The sequence below is a fragment of the Chenopodium album genome, chromosome 4 (assembly GCF_948465745.1).
Source record: "Chenopodium album chromosome 4, dcCheAlbu1.1, whole genome shotgun sequence".
Taxonomy (NCBI): domain Eukaryota; kingdom Viridiplantae; phylum Streptophyta; class Magnoliopsida; order Caryophyllales; family Amaranthaceae; genus Chenopodium; species Chenopodium album.
This window is the reverse complement of record NC_137837.1, coordinates 65,123,481-65,141,959: the sequence shown is the minus strand read 5'-3', so window position 1 is coordinate 65,141,959 and position 18,479 is coordinate 65,123,481. Positions and strand designations below refer to the sequence as shown.

Sequence of the window (18,479 nt, the reverse complement as noted above, 5' to 3'; positions counted from 1 at the left end):
AAATTTAGAACATTTGAGTAATAATTTAAAACATCTATGTGAGTAATATGTTTAGAACATTTGATTTAAGAATTAGAACAAATGATTAAAAATTTATAAAATCTGCTTTATGAAATTTTAAACATATGAGTAAAATTTAGAAAATTTGATTTAAGATTATGAACATGTGAATAAAAATTTAGAACAAACTGATATAGAATATAGAAAGTGTGAGTAAAAAATTTAGAACATACGAGTAAAAAAATAGAACATATGCTTTAAAATCTGGAACATATAATTAAAAATCTTAGAATACACATTTTAAAATTTATAACATATAAGGGCCTGTTCACATTTACTGAACTGATTGGAGCTGAACTGAACTGAACTGAACGAACTGAACTGAACTGATTGGAGCTGAACTGAACTGAACTGAACTAAGCTTAAATGAATATTTTATGAGAGATGGAAATTAAGAGTTGAACTGATGAACTGATTGGAGCTGAACTGAACTGAACTGAACTGATTAGAGCTGAACTGAACTGAAATTAAGTAAATGTGAACAGACCCTAAGTTAAAATTTTGGAACAAGTTATTTAAAATTTATAATATTAAACTTAACTAATTTATGGTTTAGAACATGTGAGTACTAAATTAGAACATTTGATTTAATTTAGAACACCTAAGGAAAAGTTTAGAACATCAAATTTAAAATTTAGAACATAAAGAGTGTTCTCACATAAAAAAAATTCTCACGAGAGCCTATATATATATATATATATATATATATATATATATATATATATATATATATATATATATATATATATATATATATATATATATATATATATATATATATATATATTACTTAAAAATATTAACTAATCTATAATTATATTTCACGTAAATTTATCATATTAAAATTTAGTCTCAATATACATATAAAAATCCGGGGCATTGCTCGGGTTAAAAACTAGTTAATACATTTTTTTTTGAACGAAAAAATAAAATAAAAATAATGTATTAACTAGGTTTTTTTTTTAAATGTAAAAATAATACATTATACACCATTGGGACAACTTGAAAGGAATTCACGTACAACTTTAGTTTGATGGCAAATATGACTGAAATATATATGAGGGTATTTTGGGGAGAAGAAAAATAATGTGCATGGACAGCATGGTTTACACATCTCCCCAGGATTGCATCATGCAAGTAATTTACTTAATTATCTAAACATTATTTCCTTTATTAAATAATACACACGGCAACTAAACCTACTTGAGATTGGTTTATTTGTTTTTATAATTTCCTTGGGAGGAACAAACCGGCCAATTTAATTCATCTCTTCTATAGTTCTATATTCAAAATTTCCTTTATTTAATAAAATTATGAGTTAGTTAATCAGTTTATTATTTTATTTTATTTTATGATATAAATTGTCTATTTTGGCTATATATATATATATACAATATCCATACATACTATCAACATTCATATTCAAACAAATTTAGAAATCGCGTACTTGTTATATCTCTTTTTCTTTCCTCCAAGTAATGTTGTCATAAAATAGATCTTTGATAATCTAAAATCATTACATTATATTTTTGACATCCTATTTACATATTTCAACGCCTTCATCGTACGGCCTTGTCACTCATTGACACTCGTGGGATCAACAATTCAACATTATTGGTAAGTAGTCTTATTTCTTTTATTTCGACATCATTAATTAATTTCGTACGTCTTCAAATTTCATCTACACATTTGGTCCTAATTGTAAAGTCAAGTTGTATTGTTTAGATCAACAATTAGTCAAAAAAAGGCTGGAAATTATTGCTGCAAAATTCCAATCAACATTATTCATCACTAGACTTCGTTGACTCAACGTAACGAACACTTTACCGTGCAAGAATCTTATTATAAATTTCGTATAGTTGCATCTTGCATAATTAGACTTGATCAAGCAAAGTTTCTTGAAAATTTCATTAGAAATCTAATATTTATAAAAACATCTAACAAAGTTTGAAAATTATCATGAAAAAAAAATAGTGTATCAAAGATATATTATTATTATTATTAACATTTTATTGATGAATTCAGAAAAAATGGCGGGTAAAGTAAGTGTAACGTACACAGTCGATGAAGCACTTGTTACGATGGGGTTCGGAAAGTTGCAGTTTTTGGTGTTAGCCTACGCCGGAATGGCGTGGGTTTCGGAAGCTATGGAGATGATGATCCTATCGTTCGTCGGACCGGCCGTTAAATACGAATGGGAGCTTAGCGCGGCTCAAGAAAGTCTTATAACAACCATAGTTTTTGCAGGCATGTTCGTTGGTGCTTACTCTTTTGGTCTTATTTCCGATAAATATGGAAGAAGGTAAATATCATTCAGAATTTCAGACAAATTATCTCTTTTTTGTAAAAATACTCTGTTCTCGTTTATTTGGTGTTATATTATTGTGGGAGAGGATACAAATACTTTTTTCGGTTTGTCTTCGGGAAATTCCATGTTTTTCATATTGAGAAACGAAATTTGTTTTTTATGGGGGTATTTTCGTAAATAAATCAACAATTTTTTTTTTTTATTATTGTGGGCTCTACAATTAAATAAAGTTGTTGATTTATTTACGAAAATTCCATGTCACTATGAGAAATTGGGGCATCCCCTTTGTCTTCATTGTCATATACTCATATTTTAATGCATATTTTTGAACAATAATAGGTTTCTGGTGTATATTTTAATTTTTATGCAGCCTTTAGGGTTAAAAGAAATATTTAATTTATTTCTTAATCTGGTATTAATTTAGAAATGCATGTGAAAATCACGTGCAAATAAGTGTAATTATGTTATATTTACATTTAATTTTTCTATTTTAGCTCCTTATATATAGCCTTTAAGGCCATGTATGATATTTATTTTATAATTATAATTAACAAAATAATTATTATTAAAATAATGGCTTATCAAGTTATAATTTCAAATACGACAAAAAAAACTACATAAATTATTATTATTTTTAAGAAGTCCAGTTTAATTGGGTGGATAAGTTGACCATTTTATGAATTTCTATTGTACTGTTTACCAGGCCAATTAAGTCTAACAACTTGCTGTTTGTTTTTGAATTTCTTCTGTCTCTGCTGTTTTAATTAACTTGTATGTGCTGTATCATGTGTATCAACTGCACTAATAATTTTACATTTAGCCTTTGACATATACATAAGTAACTTATTTTGTAAGCGAGTTACTCCAACTTTAAATTTGTTATTTTATGTGTAGAAATAGTTACATGATAGGTAATGATGTAAAAAGAATTCGATCTTATGTCTGAAAATCACTCCAAGACAATAACGAACTAATCTAATAGAATTTCAATCGATGAGACATTGTCATATGGATCGTAACATGTATACATCAAATACCTAAAACGTTAAGATACCCCTGATATTCATAATCTGTAACTCAGATTTCATAAGATTCTTTTTCATACTCTGATTGAATAATACTAACATAGCATACGGCATAATTTTTGGATCATTTCAGGTGTGTTTATCAGTTTATGTTACGTTTTGGACATAATTAACTATTTCTGCTACATGATTACACAATAATATGTTACTCAATTATTTGCAACTCTTTATATTTCAGGAAAGGTTTTGTGTTTTCGGCAATAGTAACATGTGCAGCTGGTCTACTGAGTGCAGCATCACCGAACTTCGTGGTGTTGCTCGTTGCTCGTTGTTTGGTAGGCGTCGGATTAGGAGCTAGTCCTGTTTTACTGACTTGGTTTCTAGAGTTTGTACCTGCACCTAGCAGGGGTACTTGGATGGTCCTTTTCCAAGCCTTTTGGACAGTCGGTTCCATCACCGAGGCTGCCTTGGCATGGGTATGTTAGTTGCCCTCTATGATCAGTTTTCGGGTTCAGATAATAGATCACATTTGACTTTATGAATTATAGTATGAAAATGAGACAATCACATTCTTAAAAGCATCTAAATAAAGATAAATAATGGGAAATGTACATAACTATTAATTATTTTACATTACAATCACAAGTTATATCATTTATAACATAATAACATTTATACTCAACAAACTTTTATATCTCAAATTAATCTAAAGTTTATACAATCAACAGTTATGTCAAGATCAAAATTTTAATCAAATATAACATGCTAGTAAGTAGTACAAATATTAATTACTTGTAGATTCTAACATGGTGCTAATTTTTAACAGGTTATAATGCCGAAATTGGGATGGAGATGGCTGTTGGGTCTATCTGTTCTGCCTTCATTCATCCTGCTGGTATTCTATTTCATTACCCCTGAGTCTCCGAGGTACTTGTGTTTGAAAGGCCGAAAGAAAGAGGCTACCCAAGTGTTGGAGAAAATAGCGAGAATAAATGGCAAAGAATTGCCTCCTGGTGTACTTGTTACTGATATGGAGCAAGAAGAAATAAACTGTCCTACTAAAGTTGTTTCAGGGGAAGAAGGCGCAGCACCTGCTAAATATGAGGATTCCGATATGTCTGTCGTTCGATCATTTAAAGTACTTCTGTCAAAGAAACTAGCTCCCACAACTCTGCTCCTGTGGATAGTTTTCTTTGGTAATGCATTCGCGTACTATGGGATCGTGTTGCTAACAACTGAGTTGAACACTAAGGACAATACATGTGATTCTCATGCTGTTCATATAAAAGAAAACACTAAGCCTGATATTGATTATAGAGCTGTGTTCATCACTAGTTTTGCTGGTAAGTTTGTCTACTTTTGGTTGATACTGACAGTTTTATTGACTAATTAACATGTACTTGTACATTTTTTTTGGTACTAACATTTTTATCTTTAACTCTTTGTAGAACTCCCTGGACTTATTATTGCTGGCATCCTAATTGATCGAATTGGCCGTAAGTATTCTATGGCAATCATGTTTGTTGCTGGTGCAATATTCCTGTTTCCTCTGGTAGACCATCGATCAAACGCTATCACAACAGTTCTGATGTTTGGGGCTCGAGCCTCTATAATGGGGAGTTTCACCATTGCCTTTATTTTTGCTCCAGAGGTAAATTAATTTTGCTTTTGTTTGAGTTTGATTTTGTTGCTGCATTATCATTTTTTCATGGTAATAACGTTTTTTTTTCCTGTATGATACAGATATATCCAACATCAGTGAGGAATACGGGTTTTGGAATGGCGAGTTCTATGGCAAGAGTAGGTGCAATGGTGAGCCCTTATGTGGCTGTAGCTTTGATACAAGGATGTCATAGAATGGCATCAATCTTGTTTTTCGCAGGAGTAATAATAGCTGCTGCAGTATCTGTCGCGCTAATTCCATATGAAACAAAAGGGCGCGAGTTAACTGATAGCATTGACAGTAATAAGAATGACATACCCAAGGCCGTAGCACTTACACAAGAGGGAGCTCAACAAAAACCACCAAGTAGTTCTGTTAATGTATAAGCGTCTTCTAACATTGATCATTGAGATCCTACGAAGAATACGAATTGCCAACATGAACAATTTTAAGAATATCTTACTTCGTTGTTTATATATATATGTGTATGATAGTAAAAGATAGACTTTGTATGTGTTATTAACTATTGTGTTTAGGCCTTTTTGAACAGAGGAATAATTAGTGTCAATTGGTAATGAGCAAATTAGAGTAGCTCATAATTAAGACCAAAACCCATATAGAAAGTTGTGTAATGTTTCTGGTGTGGTAGGATTTCTCTTCATACATGAGCTTGGGTGTTTGTATGTGTAAGTATTTTCAAAGTCAATGTCAAATTCGGATACAAATGATATTTATCATAAATATTTTTTATTTAAGAGATACTCCATATTGTAGTTATTTTCTCTTTTTTCCCAACTTTTTAACTTACTACGCATTTTATTCACACTTGTCAATGTAAAATTTTAACAACTAATTTATTAAATTAAAATAACAGCTATAAGACTTTGAAATATAAAGCTAACAAGATCCCTCAAATTATATTCTTAATCAAATCATCTGAGGTTTTTTTTTTCTTTACTTTTATCCAATTGAAATTTGACTCAATACTAGACTAAAGGGGGGATATAATGAAAAGATTAATGAGGGGACCAAATGAGTTTGGGGGGCTTCATTTGTCTTCTTGGTCTTCCGCATATGACAAGGATTATAACTTGAAAAAAAATAAATCAATCATAAACTGCATAATCATTAAAACATTATAGTAGTCATATTTCAATCGACTACGATAAATTTTCCATTTTCATGTTAGGGAGGTATAGATGTAAAGACGGAGGAAAACGTAACTTCTCTTCTTTTTTAAAGGAAAAATATAAAGTTTTTAATCTTAAAAAGTGTAATTTTTCACCAATGGGAAATTATTTCCTGCCCTTTCATAAGCCAAATAAAGGAAAATGAAGAAAACTGAAACCATTTTCCATTATAACACTTTAACTACATCAAACTAAACACACACAAAATAGTTTGGCTAGGATACAAGTCATCTAGTCTAGGATACATATGCGCTCACTTTTTATGTCAATCCTCCTAAAGCTCATTTGTGGGCTTTAGTTTGTAAGGGAAGAAAATGGGCTTTTGCTAGAACCTTTGTTGGACCTGTAACCTAATAACCCGCGCCCTATGTTTTGAATTTTTTTTTTGACTGAGTGTGTTTTGAACCTTGAACCTACCTCTCTTTTTTTTTTTTTTTTTTTTTTTTTTTTTTTTTTTTTTTTTTTTTTTTGTTCTTTGTTCTCATGAGACCGCTAAATATAAATAATTATGCCTACCTTTTTTTTCATTTATATAATCTAATATATATAAATATAAAGGGGAGTTTTTTCCCGAGTTAGAGCTACGTAGGATCTAAATATATATAAAGGGGAGTTTTTTCCCGAGTTTTTAGAGAGCCACGTAGGATCTGATTTTCTCAGCGCGCCATGTAGGATTATAAATCTTAGTAGTAGCCAATTAAATAAGAGATTATTAATTTCTTTTAGAATTAAATAATTTAAATGCCATATCATGTAAGCAAAATTGGCGAATGAGATTTTTAAGTTTAAATTAATTAAATATTATATATTATCTTTTAATATTAGGAATTTTATATAAATATATAACAAATTTTAATATATATATATATATAGGGGAGTTTTTTCCCGAGTTTTTAGAGAGCCACGTAGGATCTAATTTTCTCAGCGCGCCATGTAGGATTATAAATCTTAGTAGTAGCCAATTAAATAAGAGATTATTAATTTCTTTTAGAATTAAATAATTTAAATGCCATGTAAGCAAAATTGGCGAATGAGATTTTTAAGTTTAAATTAATTAAATATTATATATTATCTTTTAATATTAGGAATTTTATATAAATATATAACAAATTTTAGGCTCATAAATAAAATAAAATAAAATAATAAAAAAAAACATTATTTAAAAAAAATCAAACAAACCGTGCATCGCACGGGCTTCATCTAGTAGATATAAATTAGCAAATGAGATTTTATAGGATTCTCCTTAATGTATATTCTTCAAATATTAACTCTTTTTATAATTTGTATTTACATACGAAGTATATGTTCGAAGATTTTCATGGTCAAAGATACACATTAGAGACTATGAAAATGTAAATTGAGTCAAATATTCAGGAACGGAAGGAGTACTACATTACTACTGACATGTCACTTATCAATTCATCATACGTCGTTATTTATTACTCTTTTTGTCTCAAAATATTGTTCTCATTTTGACTTTTTCATGATCAAACTTTAAAAACTTTGATGCTCATACATGTCTTGCCATCTTTATTTGCTTACATTCTCAATAATAAATATATGGAACAAATAGAGAAGGGGGGTACTAAACCACATTCGGTATTTACCGGGTAACGCCCGTATTTTTATATGAACTCCCTTAAGTAACCCATTCTTAAATAACTCTTCAATCTTCTCTCTCGTACTTTCACTTTTACTTTTCTCTCTCTTCACCTTAAGAATTTCATCCACAACCACCACCAAGCAAACCACTACAATTCCGTCACCACCAAGCAAAGCCACCACAATTCCGTTGCCACCAAGGGTTGTGACCGGCTACAAGGGACGATGTCAAGAAATCGAAAAGGTAAGGGAGTTGGCGATCAGGTACTTGTTGTTTACAGATGAACGCCTGAAATTTTAGAATGTTCCATGGAAGGAACACATGATATTTTAGAATCTCTCCCAGAACATTCTAAAATTTCAGGCATTTCCCCCCATAACATTCTAAAATTTCAGGCGTTTTCCCCCTTGAATCCTGAAATTTTAGAATGTATTTTAGAACGTTCCAAGGGTGATTCTAAAATTTAAGGCGTTCCTTCTATGATTACGAAATAAATTTTTTTAAAAAAAATCGACAAAAATTCAAAGCATTCACCGGCTCTGTATGCTTTGACGACCTTTCCAGTGGCGTCGTTGCTTCCTTAAACTCGTCCATTCACTGTTTGCGCTAACTGGTGAAGAGTTTATATATATATATATATATATATATATATATATATATATATATATATATATATATATATATATATATATATATATATGATGTGGTGATTGTTGGTAGGTGATGGTTGTTTTGTGGTTGGTGGGGTAACAAGTTAACAAGTTAGATAGTGGTTAAAGAAAGTGAAATTGAAATAGGGTACATTTTATATGGGGGCATGTTTGTAAAGTCATGTAAAAATACGAGCCTTGCCTGGTAAATACCGGATGTGGTTTAGCAATTCACATAGAAAAATAGAGGTTACTAAGTATGAGGATGCATTCATGATTTCATGCATATATGTCCATCTTCCAATCTTTCAAAGTGTTGCTTTCACAGAAACTAGCTCCCACAACTTTGCTCCTGTGGGTAGTTTTCTTTGGTTATGCATTCGTGTACTATGGCATCGTGTTGATCACAACTCAGTTGAACACTAAGGACAATTAATACATGTGATTCTCATGTTGTTCATAAAAAAAGAAAGGAAAATTTACGAGGAAGGTCCTTTTATGAGGTCGACCTTGTGTGGAAGGTCCTTTTATGAATAAGGTGACACGAAAGGTCCTTATATGAACATTGGGTTGCGAGGGGGATCCTTTGACCAAATTCCGGCGTTGACCAATTTTTTTCCGGCCAAAAATAATCACATGATGTGCACGTGACCACTTAAATGAGGTTTTTTTTTTTTTCCTTTTTCCCTTGATTTCCCTTTTTCCCCTTTAAATTAAGCTTGGAAACAACAATTAGAATTAGAATTATGGTTGTTAATTGTTATGGTGTTTGATTTGACTAGAACCAGAACCAGCCACCTACGAAAACCACCCATTAAAACCCACACCTCGAACATCCACCCCACTAGAACCCAACCCCACGACCCCCACGAACATCCACCCACCAATAACCGAGGAAATTTAAAGAACGAAGAAGATGATGGGGAAAAGTTCAAGCAACTAACATCACTAAGGTGAGGAGGAAAGAAGAGCACATAGCACCGGCTATGGTTGAATGGCTTTGATTGGCCTTCAATTGTAATTTTAGGGATAAGAATTGAAGATTTGGGATTAATTTTGTTCTGAAATTAGGGTTTCATAAGGGAGAAATGGGGAAAGAGGGAAAATCGTGAGAAAAAGATGGGAAAGGGAAAAAAAAGGGGTAACTTAAGGGGTCACGTGATTTGCACATGATTTTAAATGGCCGGAAAAAATTGGTCAACGTCGGAATTCGGTCAAAGGACCCTACTTGCAACCCAATGTTCATATAAGGACCTTTCGTGCCACCTTTTTCATAAAAGGACCTTCCACACAAAGTCGACCTCATAAGGACCTTCCTCGCAAATTATCCAAAAAGAAAACACCAAGGGGGCGTTTGATTAGTGTATTTTTTTTAGATTGGAACGGATTTAGTTAAATCGATACAATTATCGACTTATCGTGTGTTTGGTTTGAAGATATGGTAACAATTACCATTACCTAAGGGTAATGGTTACCCCTTATTTGTTACCATTCCACTCCATTTTCATTACCCTGATACTGATTTTAGAGTTGTGTTCATCACTAGTTTTGCTGAATTGCCGGTAAGTTTGTCTACTTTTAGAAACATACATACTAGCTAGCGGTACCAATTGAAGTCTTAATGATACTACGGAGTATCCAATATCAGATCATATTAGTACTATACTATTGAAATTTTCATTTTTAAAAAACATAAATTCTCAATAGTGACTCCTAGGTTTTGTTACACGGAAGTAGTTATTATCCTAATTAAGAAATTTATCTCACTAATAACCTTATTTCATTAAATACTTAATTTTAATTCATTATAGTTAGCCACCAACCTTACACCCACACCACCATCTCCACCATCTAGCCATCCTATCCCCCTCCTCTTTCATTGTTGGCAACCCCAACTACCCGACCACCTCTAGACCGCCGAACTCAACCTTGACCACCATTTCCACTTGAGGGTCACCATTGAGAATTTCCCTTATTTAATAGTATAAATAGAGTTTTATGAGCATTGTAATTTTCGTTCATTGATACTAATGTGATATTTGATAGTATCATTAAGACTCCAGTGGTACTATACATGTTTTCAATGGTACACAAAATATACTCTTAAAATTTAAAATTTCACAGAAAATGACCAAATACCTTGTGTTGTATGATGCTCACGGGTATAATACCCCAGAATCCCCCCAAGCAAATAAACCCTAGCTCCTAAAACTGCTTGGACACATACACGTAAAGTATGAATCAATACATACCATGACAATTTTGTTATGAGATAGTCAAGATAACATTAAGTGAATAAATAGTGTACTAAGATAATTGATGGTATATTACTTTTTGGTGGTATAAGTATGTCATGATATTTTTTTCTAATAGTACCAATAGAGTTATATGTAGATAGGAAATATATTTCAAATTTCAATAATACTAATGTGGTGTTCGATAGTACCATTAAGACTTCAACGGTACTATATATATTTCTAATGGTATACAAAACATATGATTCTCATACAATACGGATATGTAATCAGACCGACTCTCCACAATTTATGCATTATGAAAAGGCAAGATTGGTTTCAACAACAAGAACTTTTAACAAGATGCAAGTAGCATCGTGAACTTTGACTAGTGGTGGTAACATCACATCACCAACTTATTCATCAGGTGCACAAAATAACATTAATAAAACCTAACACCAGAAATTATGTCGAAGGCACATAATCTTTAATAGTTTATTACCTTTTTGCAAATTATGACATCATGTTTAGTCCCTAAGGTTCAAATTGACCCAAGACCTTAACTGCGACATTTTATAACACACAAATCAATGTTGTTATAACTACTCATTAAAGTTCATGCTTCTATGTGCATCTTGTTACTCCGTAAAATAAGTTTGTGTTACTAAAGTCAATTTTATTTTATTAAAAAATGCGAAGGGAGTAAAAAAACATCAATGAAAACAAAGGCAAAATCGATTTCAACACGAACTTTTAACAAGGTGCATGTAGCATCGTGATCTTTGATTAGTAGCATCGTGAACGTTGATTAGTAGCGATAACATCACCAACTTCTTCATCAGGTGCGCAAAATATCATAAATAAAACTTAGCACGAGAGATTATGTCGAAGACGCATAATCTTTATCAGTTTATAAACTTTGGAAATTGATTTTGGCACACCCCTATGCGAGAAGAGCATAGAAAACTGTGCTCTCACATAGGGGTGTGCCAAAATCATTTCCCATAAACTTTTTGCAAATTATGATATTATGTTTAGTCCTTAAGCTCCAAATTGACCCAAGACCTTAATTGACACATTTTATAACACACAAATCGATGCTATTATAGCTATTCATCAAAGTTCATGTTGCTACGTGCATTTTATTAAAATTCCGTGTTACTAAAGTCAATTTTATTTTATTAAAAAATCCAAAGGGAGTAAAAAAAAAAAAAAAAAAACCATAAATGAAAACTCAGAAGCAAAGCACACGCGTGGAAAGACAGCGAGGGTGAGAAATAACAAGGCAAAAGACACAAGAATTTATGCTTTAATCACACCTTCTTTTCCTCTGACCTCTCCCATTCTTCCTCTAATTGTACTGTCCTTCTCTCCTTTAGCACCAACACAAACACTATATACAATCAAGAGTTATATAACCAACACTACCATATAGTAGTAGTATATACTATTTTTATCATATAGTAGCAAAATTAATCAATTTAGAAAATGAATCGTCTGGCCCCATTATCTGAAGAACCATTCAATGAAGAAGATACCAAAAAACCCTCCAAAAAAACCCATGCATGGAAAAATTGGGTTAAAAACCTTTTTTTCAACAAAAAATCTGATCTTAAAATTCTTCTTAGTGTTCTTGCTTGCCCTCTTTTTCCTGTTTCTCTTCAACCAAATCAATCCATTCTTCAGGTATTTCTATTTTTTGGAATTTTTCGGTTTTTACTAATCACGTGTTTATATTATTTTGATTTGTTTTTTTAAAGCATTAATTTTTGTGGGGTTTGTTAATTGAGAAGTTGAGAACATGTATTTTTGTTTTATGACATAATTTGATCAAATTGTCTTGGCAATGTGGTTTTTTTATTCTATGATTATGTCATTTCTGCTGGGTCCATTTTTTGTTGATACTTTAATGAATTTCATAAATTCTATTCTTTAAAACTTATTTTTAAATAACTACACTTTCCTCATTTCAAGATTTTGCTTATTATAACATTTTAATTGCATTTTTATGATAGTTTTAGAAATGGGGTTTGGATATTATGAAATGGCAAGTATAATATGGGTTTATCTATAGATAACAGAGTAATTTGAGTTAAATTTGGAAAATCTGATAAATATAGAAATGGGTTTTGCATAATTTTACTTTAATGACTTTAAGGACATTTTTTGGGATACATTTGAGACAATTTCAGAGCAGTTTTTTAGTAGAATTGTAAAATTTAGATGATTATTAAAATGGGGTTTGAATAAATTTGATATTTGAATGGCAGGTATCATCATCATCCCAGTACATAATAGAGCACTTTAAAGCAGCAACAGGTTGTAAAAAGCTGGAAAAAATGGTGGTGAAAAATATATTTGCAACAGGGAAAGTGAGCATGACAATGCTAGAAGAGCCGAGCTTAAGCGGCTCATCGGCGGTGGTGGTGGCGGCTGGAGCCACTCACAAAGGCTGCTTTGTGATGTGGGAGATGTTGCCTAACAAGTGGTCAATTGAGCTTGTGGTTGGTGCTCATAAAGTGCTCGCTGGTAGTGATGGCAATGTGGCTTGGCGTTACACCCCCTGGCTCGGCTCTCACCCGGCTAAAGGCGGGGTCCGGCCCCTCCGCCGGGCCCTTCAGGTTTAAATCCTCTTCAATCTTCATTGCTATGTTCTTAGTTCAATTATAGTGCCTCCTTGTACATTTTAATGTTGCATACTTCATACTTGCATGTTGCATCTAATTTTATCCATAATGATGTTTGACTAGTCATACACTAAAGTCCTAAAACTCCTGATTATATGTTTCACACTCTCAATATACTAGTTTGGGATGTTCGGAGTCATGTCATATACTTGTCACTAGACGCTGTTGGGCTCCCAAAGGCAGACCTTCCTTATAGTACACCCGGTTGTCAATAAAATTGTACACAAATTTATCTTCATATTTTTGTAATGTGAACAAAATGCACATCCCTATGTCAAATAGATCTCACCTTTGTCATCTATGACTTTCAATTTTACTCATAATTGTTATGCTTATGGTGAATTTCAATGTTTATAATTTTTTATTATATTACTATGGTCTATGCGGTCTATGTTTATTAAAAAGATCTTCTTTTCCAAGAAAGTATTGGTCATATCAATTTATCCTGTAGTTAATGAGAGTTTTCCATGTTTCCAAGGAAATACTATTTGTATTACTTGTTGACTTTGTGGCATTTTCTATAACCAAAATTCAATTACAAATTATTTTTGGATTGGGAGGAATATTATATTGATCAATTTATTTTCATATTAGCTCTACATTAGAATGGCATTCTTTCTTCATTTATTTTAATATACAAAATATTTCATGTGACTACTTTCTTTGGGAAGGAGGATTTTCGTAATACGATACTCGTTTTAGATTATCATGACGTCGTGAATTCACATGTGGCCATCATCCCCTTAGGTAAAAGGTTGTACTAGATTAAGAATTCAGCATTTTGTTAACGAATCATTATGAGTTGTAATCTTTGCTAATATGGATTGGCAAAGTAATTAGATCCAATAGATGTTTATGCATATGATTGCATTAAGGAAACTAGGGTGTGGCCTTTATCATGGGGTAACACACTTTCACCATATGGGTTCTCAATATCATTTTGTCACGCCTAGGTAGTAATGGCATGTGCTTGACACTTTAGGTTTTTTGCCTTTTGGAATTAAAATCAATTTATATTAATTTTTCTTTTTTTTTTTTCTATTTAATTATTTTTATGTTTTTTGGTGAGGGGTAAGGAGGAATCTACACGGAATAATCAAATTTGGTTCATGTTAGCCGACCCCACTTTTGGGATTAAGGCTTTGATTGATTGATTGATTGATTGGTAAGGAGGAATCTACAAAGGATTTGAACATTACACCAATTCTGTTACCAAACTGCACTTCTGCATTGCTTATACTCCAAAAAGGGTCCCACTAGAGTCATATGTCAAAAGATGGTATCAATCCAAATTTGAAGAGTTTCTTAGAAATTGCTGTTATAACAAGCTAAAATTACCTAATTCCTAATCTTTGATGGTATTCTTTGTGATAGTTGTAGAAGAAGAAATGTTGTACTTCCAAATACTGAAAATGAGTGTTTTTTAGTGCTTCTTGTTGATTAAATAATGACCAAGAAAAGGACCTCCTGAAATTAAGTAAATGTAGTGATCAAGAATATTTGAATGTTGCTAATACTTACACATCTATTAACAGAATTGTCCTTAAAATACAACTAGTATCAGTTAAGTGGAGCCATACGCGCATAAAGCGTTTGTATGTACTCAATCCATCCTTTTGAGATTGCCCTATAGAATTTAGTTCATCTTAAGTTGGTTCATTTGAAATCATGTTGGATTTATTGTTTCTTTATGGTTGCATATAAGTTGTAAAGGGAGAATATATTCCACTTTACGAATGAAGTTAACTCATTGGATTATTGGAACATCCATTTTTATAATATCGGGCAATCTTAATGCAATAGGAGTACCAATTAGTAGATCCGGCCTTACTTAGACGTTATTATGTTTGCCTAATTATTAATTCCTTTTTCGTAACATATCTTCCCTACCTAACAAACTATATTACATGCTAGCTAAATTGATCTTGTTAAGCAGTAGCTACCACACTATTTTTGGTCATTGATATAAGTCTACTCTTTTAATTTTCCTCTCATTCACACTATTAATTGTGACCAAGTAGGCAATGCACTGTAGTTCAATAAATCCCTTTGATTGATGAAACAACATTTGAAAAGCCAGTGATGGGAAAGTCAATGTTGGTAGTTCAATCTTTTTTAATTGGTGTTAATGCTTTCTATATTACCTGGTCCTTCAAACATTAGGTACCAAACTAGAAACAGACCTTGATGGGCATTTTTAACACCCAATAGATTCCCCCCTATTTTGCCATCCTTTTTATTATTTCAACTACCATAGTTACATTCTTTTTTTTTTTTTTTTTTTTTTTTTTTTTTTTTTTTTTTGTCTACCATCATGAATATGTAACTAATTTTTTGTAAGTTTTATAGGAAAAATAGTACACCCTACGTCCCAAAATAAATCTCGGCATTATTTTGGGGTTTCTCTAATAGTGTCCATGTTTCCCTCAATTTTTTTCTGTTCATTATTAATTTTGCCTAATTGTCGTTTCAAAGTGTGAAGCTTATTTTGGGACCGAGGGCAATTCTGAAAAACTTCGTTCTAGAAATCTTTTATACTCAAATGAATTATTAATTAGAAAAGGAGTCATATAATAAATGTCAAACATGGTACCAAGATTTCACATTTCCTTGTCATTAATTCTCTCTTATTTTGAATTTTAGCTAGATGACTTCAGAATTATTAAGGAAGTGGTATATGCTTTCTTTTTCATGCTTAGTTGTATGTGAGATTTTTCTGATAACATGTTTTTTCTCAACTTGTTTGAGCTCACCCCAATTATTATATAAAATGAGAAAAAAAAAAAATTAATATGAAAAATTAAAAAAAGCACTCATTCTAGTGGGTCCCATCAAGTACCCCAAGGACAAAACACACAAGGCATCATGATGGGCCTAAGTCTAAAAAAGCTAGACATTTCTTTTTGCAAAGGTATCTTTTTTCAGGCCTCTTAATTGGTTGTAATTTGAGAAAATTACACATTTTTTTAATTAATTATTTAGTGAGTGATGGTATCTTACAGAAGATATATGTCAGTTTCACTAGTGTTCGAATCTAAATCGAAAACTCTTCTCAATTTTTATCCAAGATCTTAGCTGTTTCTCATCACCAAAACATCCCCATTACAGAAATTGATGTCAGAAATCAAGTTGTAACATGGGATTAAAGAGTAGTATGATTTGTCTTTGAGTATCTTTGTGATCGTGTTATTTTATCCTAGTACAGTCTTTTAAGTCGTTGCTTTCGATACTAATCGTTAAAAAATTACAATTTGTACTCTTGTTTGACATTTTTGATCTCTTAATGCTTGACTGTTTTTGGGGAACCTCTTGAGAGTTTAAAAGGGTGATTAGCTATGGTCCCCACACATAAGCATATAGAGTTAGTTATTGGAATTCTTGTTCTTGATTTTCTTTGATGGAACTTGGATCTTGCCTGGGAAGAACTGTAGTTGGACTCTTACTAATATGCATCGAGATCCAGATTCAATTATTTCTAAGGATTCTGAAAAACTTTATCTTAGGAAAATATGCTTTGAATTTGTGTATTCTAATGTTACTCGAACTTGGGTGTTGGACAGTTGGTATTATATGCTGGTGTGGTATGTGTCTAGTGTCTGTAGTTTCCGTACATGTTAGAGAATCGATAATTTGACTATAGTGCTGGAGGTAATATGCTGAATATGGGTAAATTAGTTAATTATAAAGACTCAAAACACAATTCATATAATAAGTTCAATCAATTTCTTCGATGCCACTTAATGTGATGTATTTTAATGTAGTGTCCGTTCATTACAGGGTTTAGATCCAATGGCAATATCTGAAGCATTTTCTGTGGCTCAGTACATGGGAGAGAAGGAGATTATGGGCGTTGATTGTTTTGTCCTGAAATTGTCTGCTGAGCAAAATGATCTTGCTGATCGGAGTGACAACACAGCCGAGACCATCAAGCATGTAACATTTGGCTACTTTAGCCAAAAGAGTGGATTGCTAGTGTACTTAGAAGACTCCTACTTAACAAGAATACAGTCCCCAGGTGCATGTCCTCGCTATTGGGAGACTACAATGGGTTCAAAGATTGAGGACTATCGGACAGTGGAAGGTGTGATGATCGCACACTCCGGTCAAACTCATGCAATCATCACTAGGTTCGGGGATAATCTCAAGTCAGGACCTACTATACTACGAATGGAAGAGGCTTGGATGATCGATGACTTTGCTTTTAATGTGCAAGGACTATCTATGGACTGCTTTATCCTCCCACAAGAAGTGAAGAGCAGCTGTCTCGAAGAGAAGCTCAAACAAGGTCCTTTTTTCCCACTTGATCGATGATCGTCGATTATTTCAGTTCGGCCGCACTAACAAACTTCATCAACGAAGATTTACATCATAACAATGCTTGGAATAGGATTGATTACTGATATTTTTTAAAAAAATGTTTTAGCATATGAAATTTTCGCCTTTGTTTTTTTGGGGGGATTTTGTATATAATTGCCTATATATGAATCACCAGTAAATAAACTACTTATGTAACAAGAATTGAGTATATGGGTAATGGTGACCCATATTAGCCATTCACTTTTGTAAGAACTTGAGAAGCATATAATAGTTGCTTCCTTGTCTACTCGTTTTATGAAATTTGGAAATGCATTTTATCTACTTGTATCATCCCACGTTTCTTCCTCTTGAACATGTCCCTACAAACATACAAAGTAATTGTATAATGAGTAATCGCTTTGTTACCTTTATTGAGTGGATAGATAGATTTATTTTTTTCACAAAGTCTGTTTGATCATATGTGGTTGAAGAGGTTTGAACACTCAAACTCTAAGAAGAAAAGTCATTGATTAACCGTCTAACCAATTGTCACTTATGTTATAAACTTGCACACAAATTTATGTTATACCACAAAAGTATTGAAAACACTTCAAACTATTAAATGTCTCTCACAAAATTAGTAGTTGCATTACTAATAAAAGGTAGCAATCCCGGGCAATGCTTACTTTAATACGAGTTGTATTAAGTGGTTAAATTAGTATTTTTTATGCTTTGAATTTCATGGTCTCCAATGCTCATCTTT

General features: G+C 32.2%; 2 protein-coding genes across 2 annotated transcripts; both read left to right on the top strand.

The window, feature by feature from the left end:
* Positions 1-1,959: 1,959 nt before the first annotated feature.
* LOC145627097 (organic cation/carnitine transporter 7-like) lies at positions 1,960-5,929 on the top strand. Its single transcript, XM_081679495.1, has 5 exons — positions 1,960-2,362; positions 3,632-3,869; positions 4,220-4,736; positions 4,842-5,044; positions 5,137-5,929. Exons 1-5 carry the CDS (start codon positions 2,076-2,078, stop codon positions 5,440-5,442), a joined length of 1,551 nt encoding a protein of 516 aa, XP_081535621.1. The 5' UTR covers positions 1,960-2,075; the 3' UTR covers positions 5,443-5,929.
* A 6,138-nt stretch (positions 5,930-12,067) lies between these two features.
* Positions 12,068-18,067, top strand: LOC145627096 (uncharacterized). Its single transcript, XM_081679494.1, has 3 exons — positions 12,068-12,419; positions 13,004-13,354; positions 17,198-18,067. Exons 1-3 carry the CDS (start codon positions 12,222-12,224, stop codon positions 17,729-17,731), a joined length of 1,083 nt encoding a protein of 360 aa, XP_081535620.1. The 5' UTR covers positions 12,068-12,221; the 3' UTR covers positions 17,732-18,067.
* The last annotated feature ends 412 nt before the right edge of the window (positions 18,068-18,479 follow it).

Coding starts and splice junctions, on each gene's coding strand:
- LOC145627096 (XM_081679494.1), top strand. CDS start 12,222: ATGAATCGTCTGGCCCCATTATCTGAAGAACCATTCAATGAAGAAGAT. Junction 12,420..13,003: donor CAAATCAATCCATTCTTCAG/GTATTTCTATTT, acceptor TTTGAATGGCAG/GTATCATCATCATCCCAGTA. Junction 13,355..17,197: donor CCCTCCGCCGGGCCCTTCAG/GTTTAAATCCTC, acceptor CGTTCATTACAG/GGTTTAGATCCAATGGCAAT.
- LOC145627097 (XM_081679495.1), top strand. CDS start 2,076: ATGAATTCAGAAAAAATGGCGGGTAAAGTAAGTGTAACGTACACAGTC. Junction 2,363..3,631: donor TCCGATAAATATGGAAGAAG/GTAAATATCATT, acceptor TTTATATTTCAG/GAAAGGTTTTGTGTTTTCGG. Junction 5,045..5,136: donor CCTTTATTTTTGCTCCAGAG/GTAAATTAATTT, acceptor TGTATGATACAG/ATATATCCAACATCAGTGAG.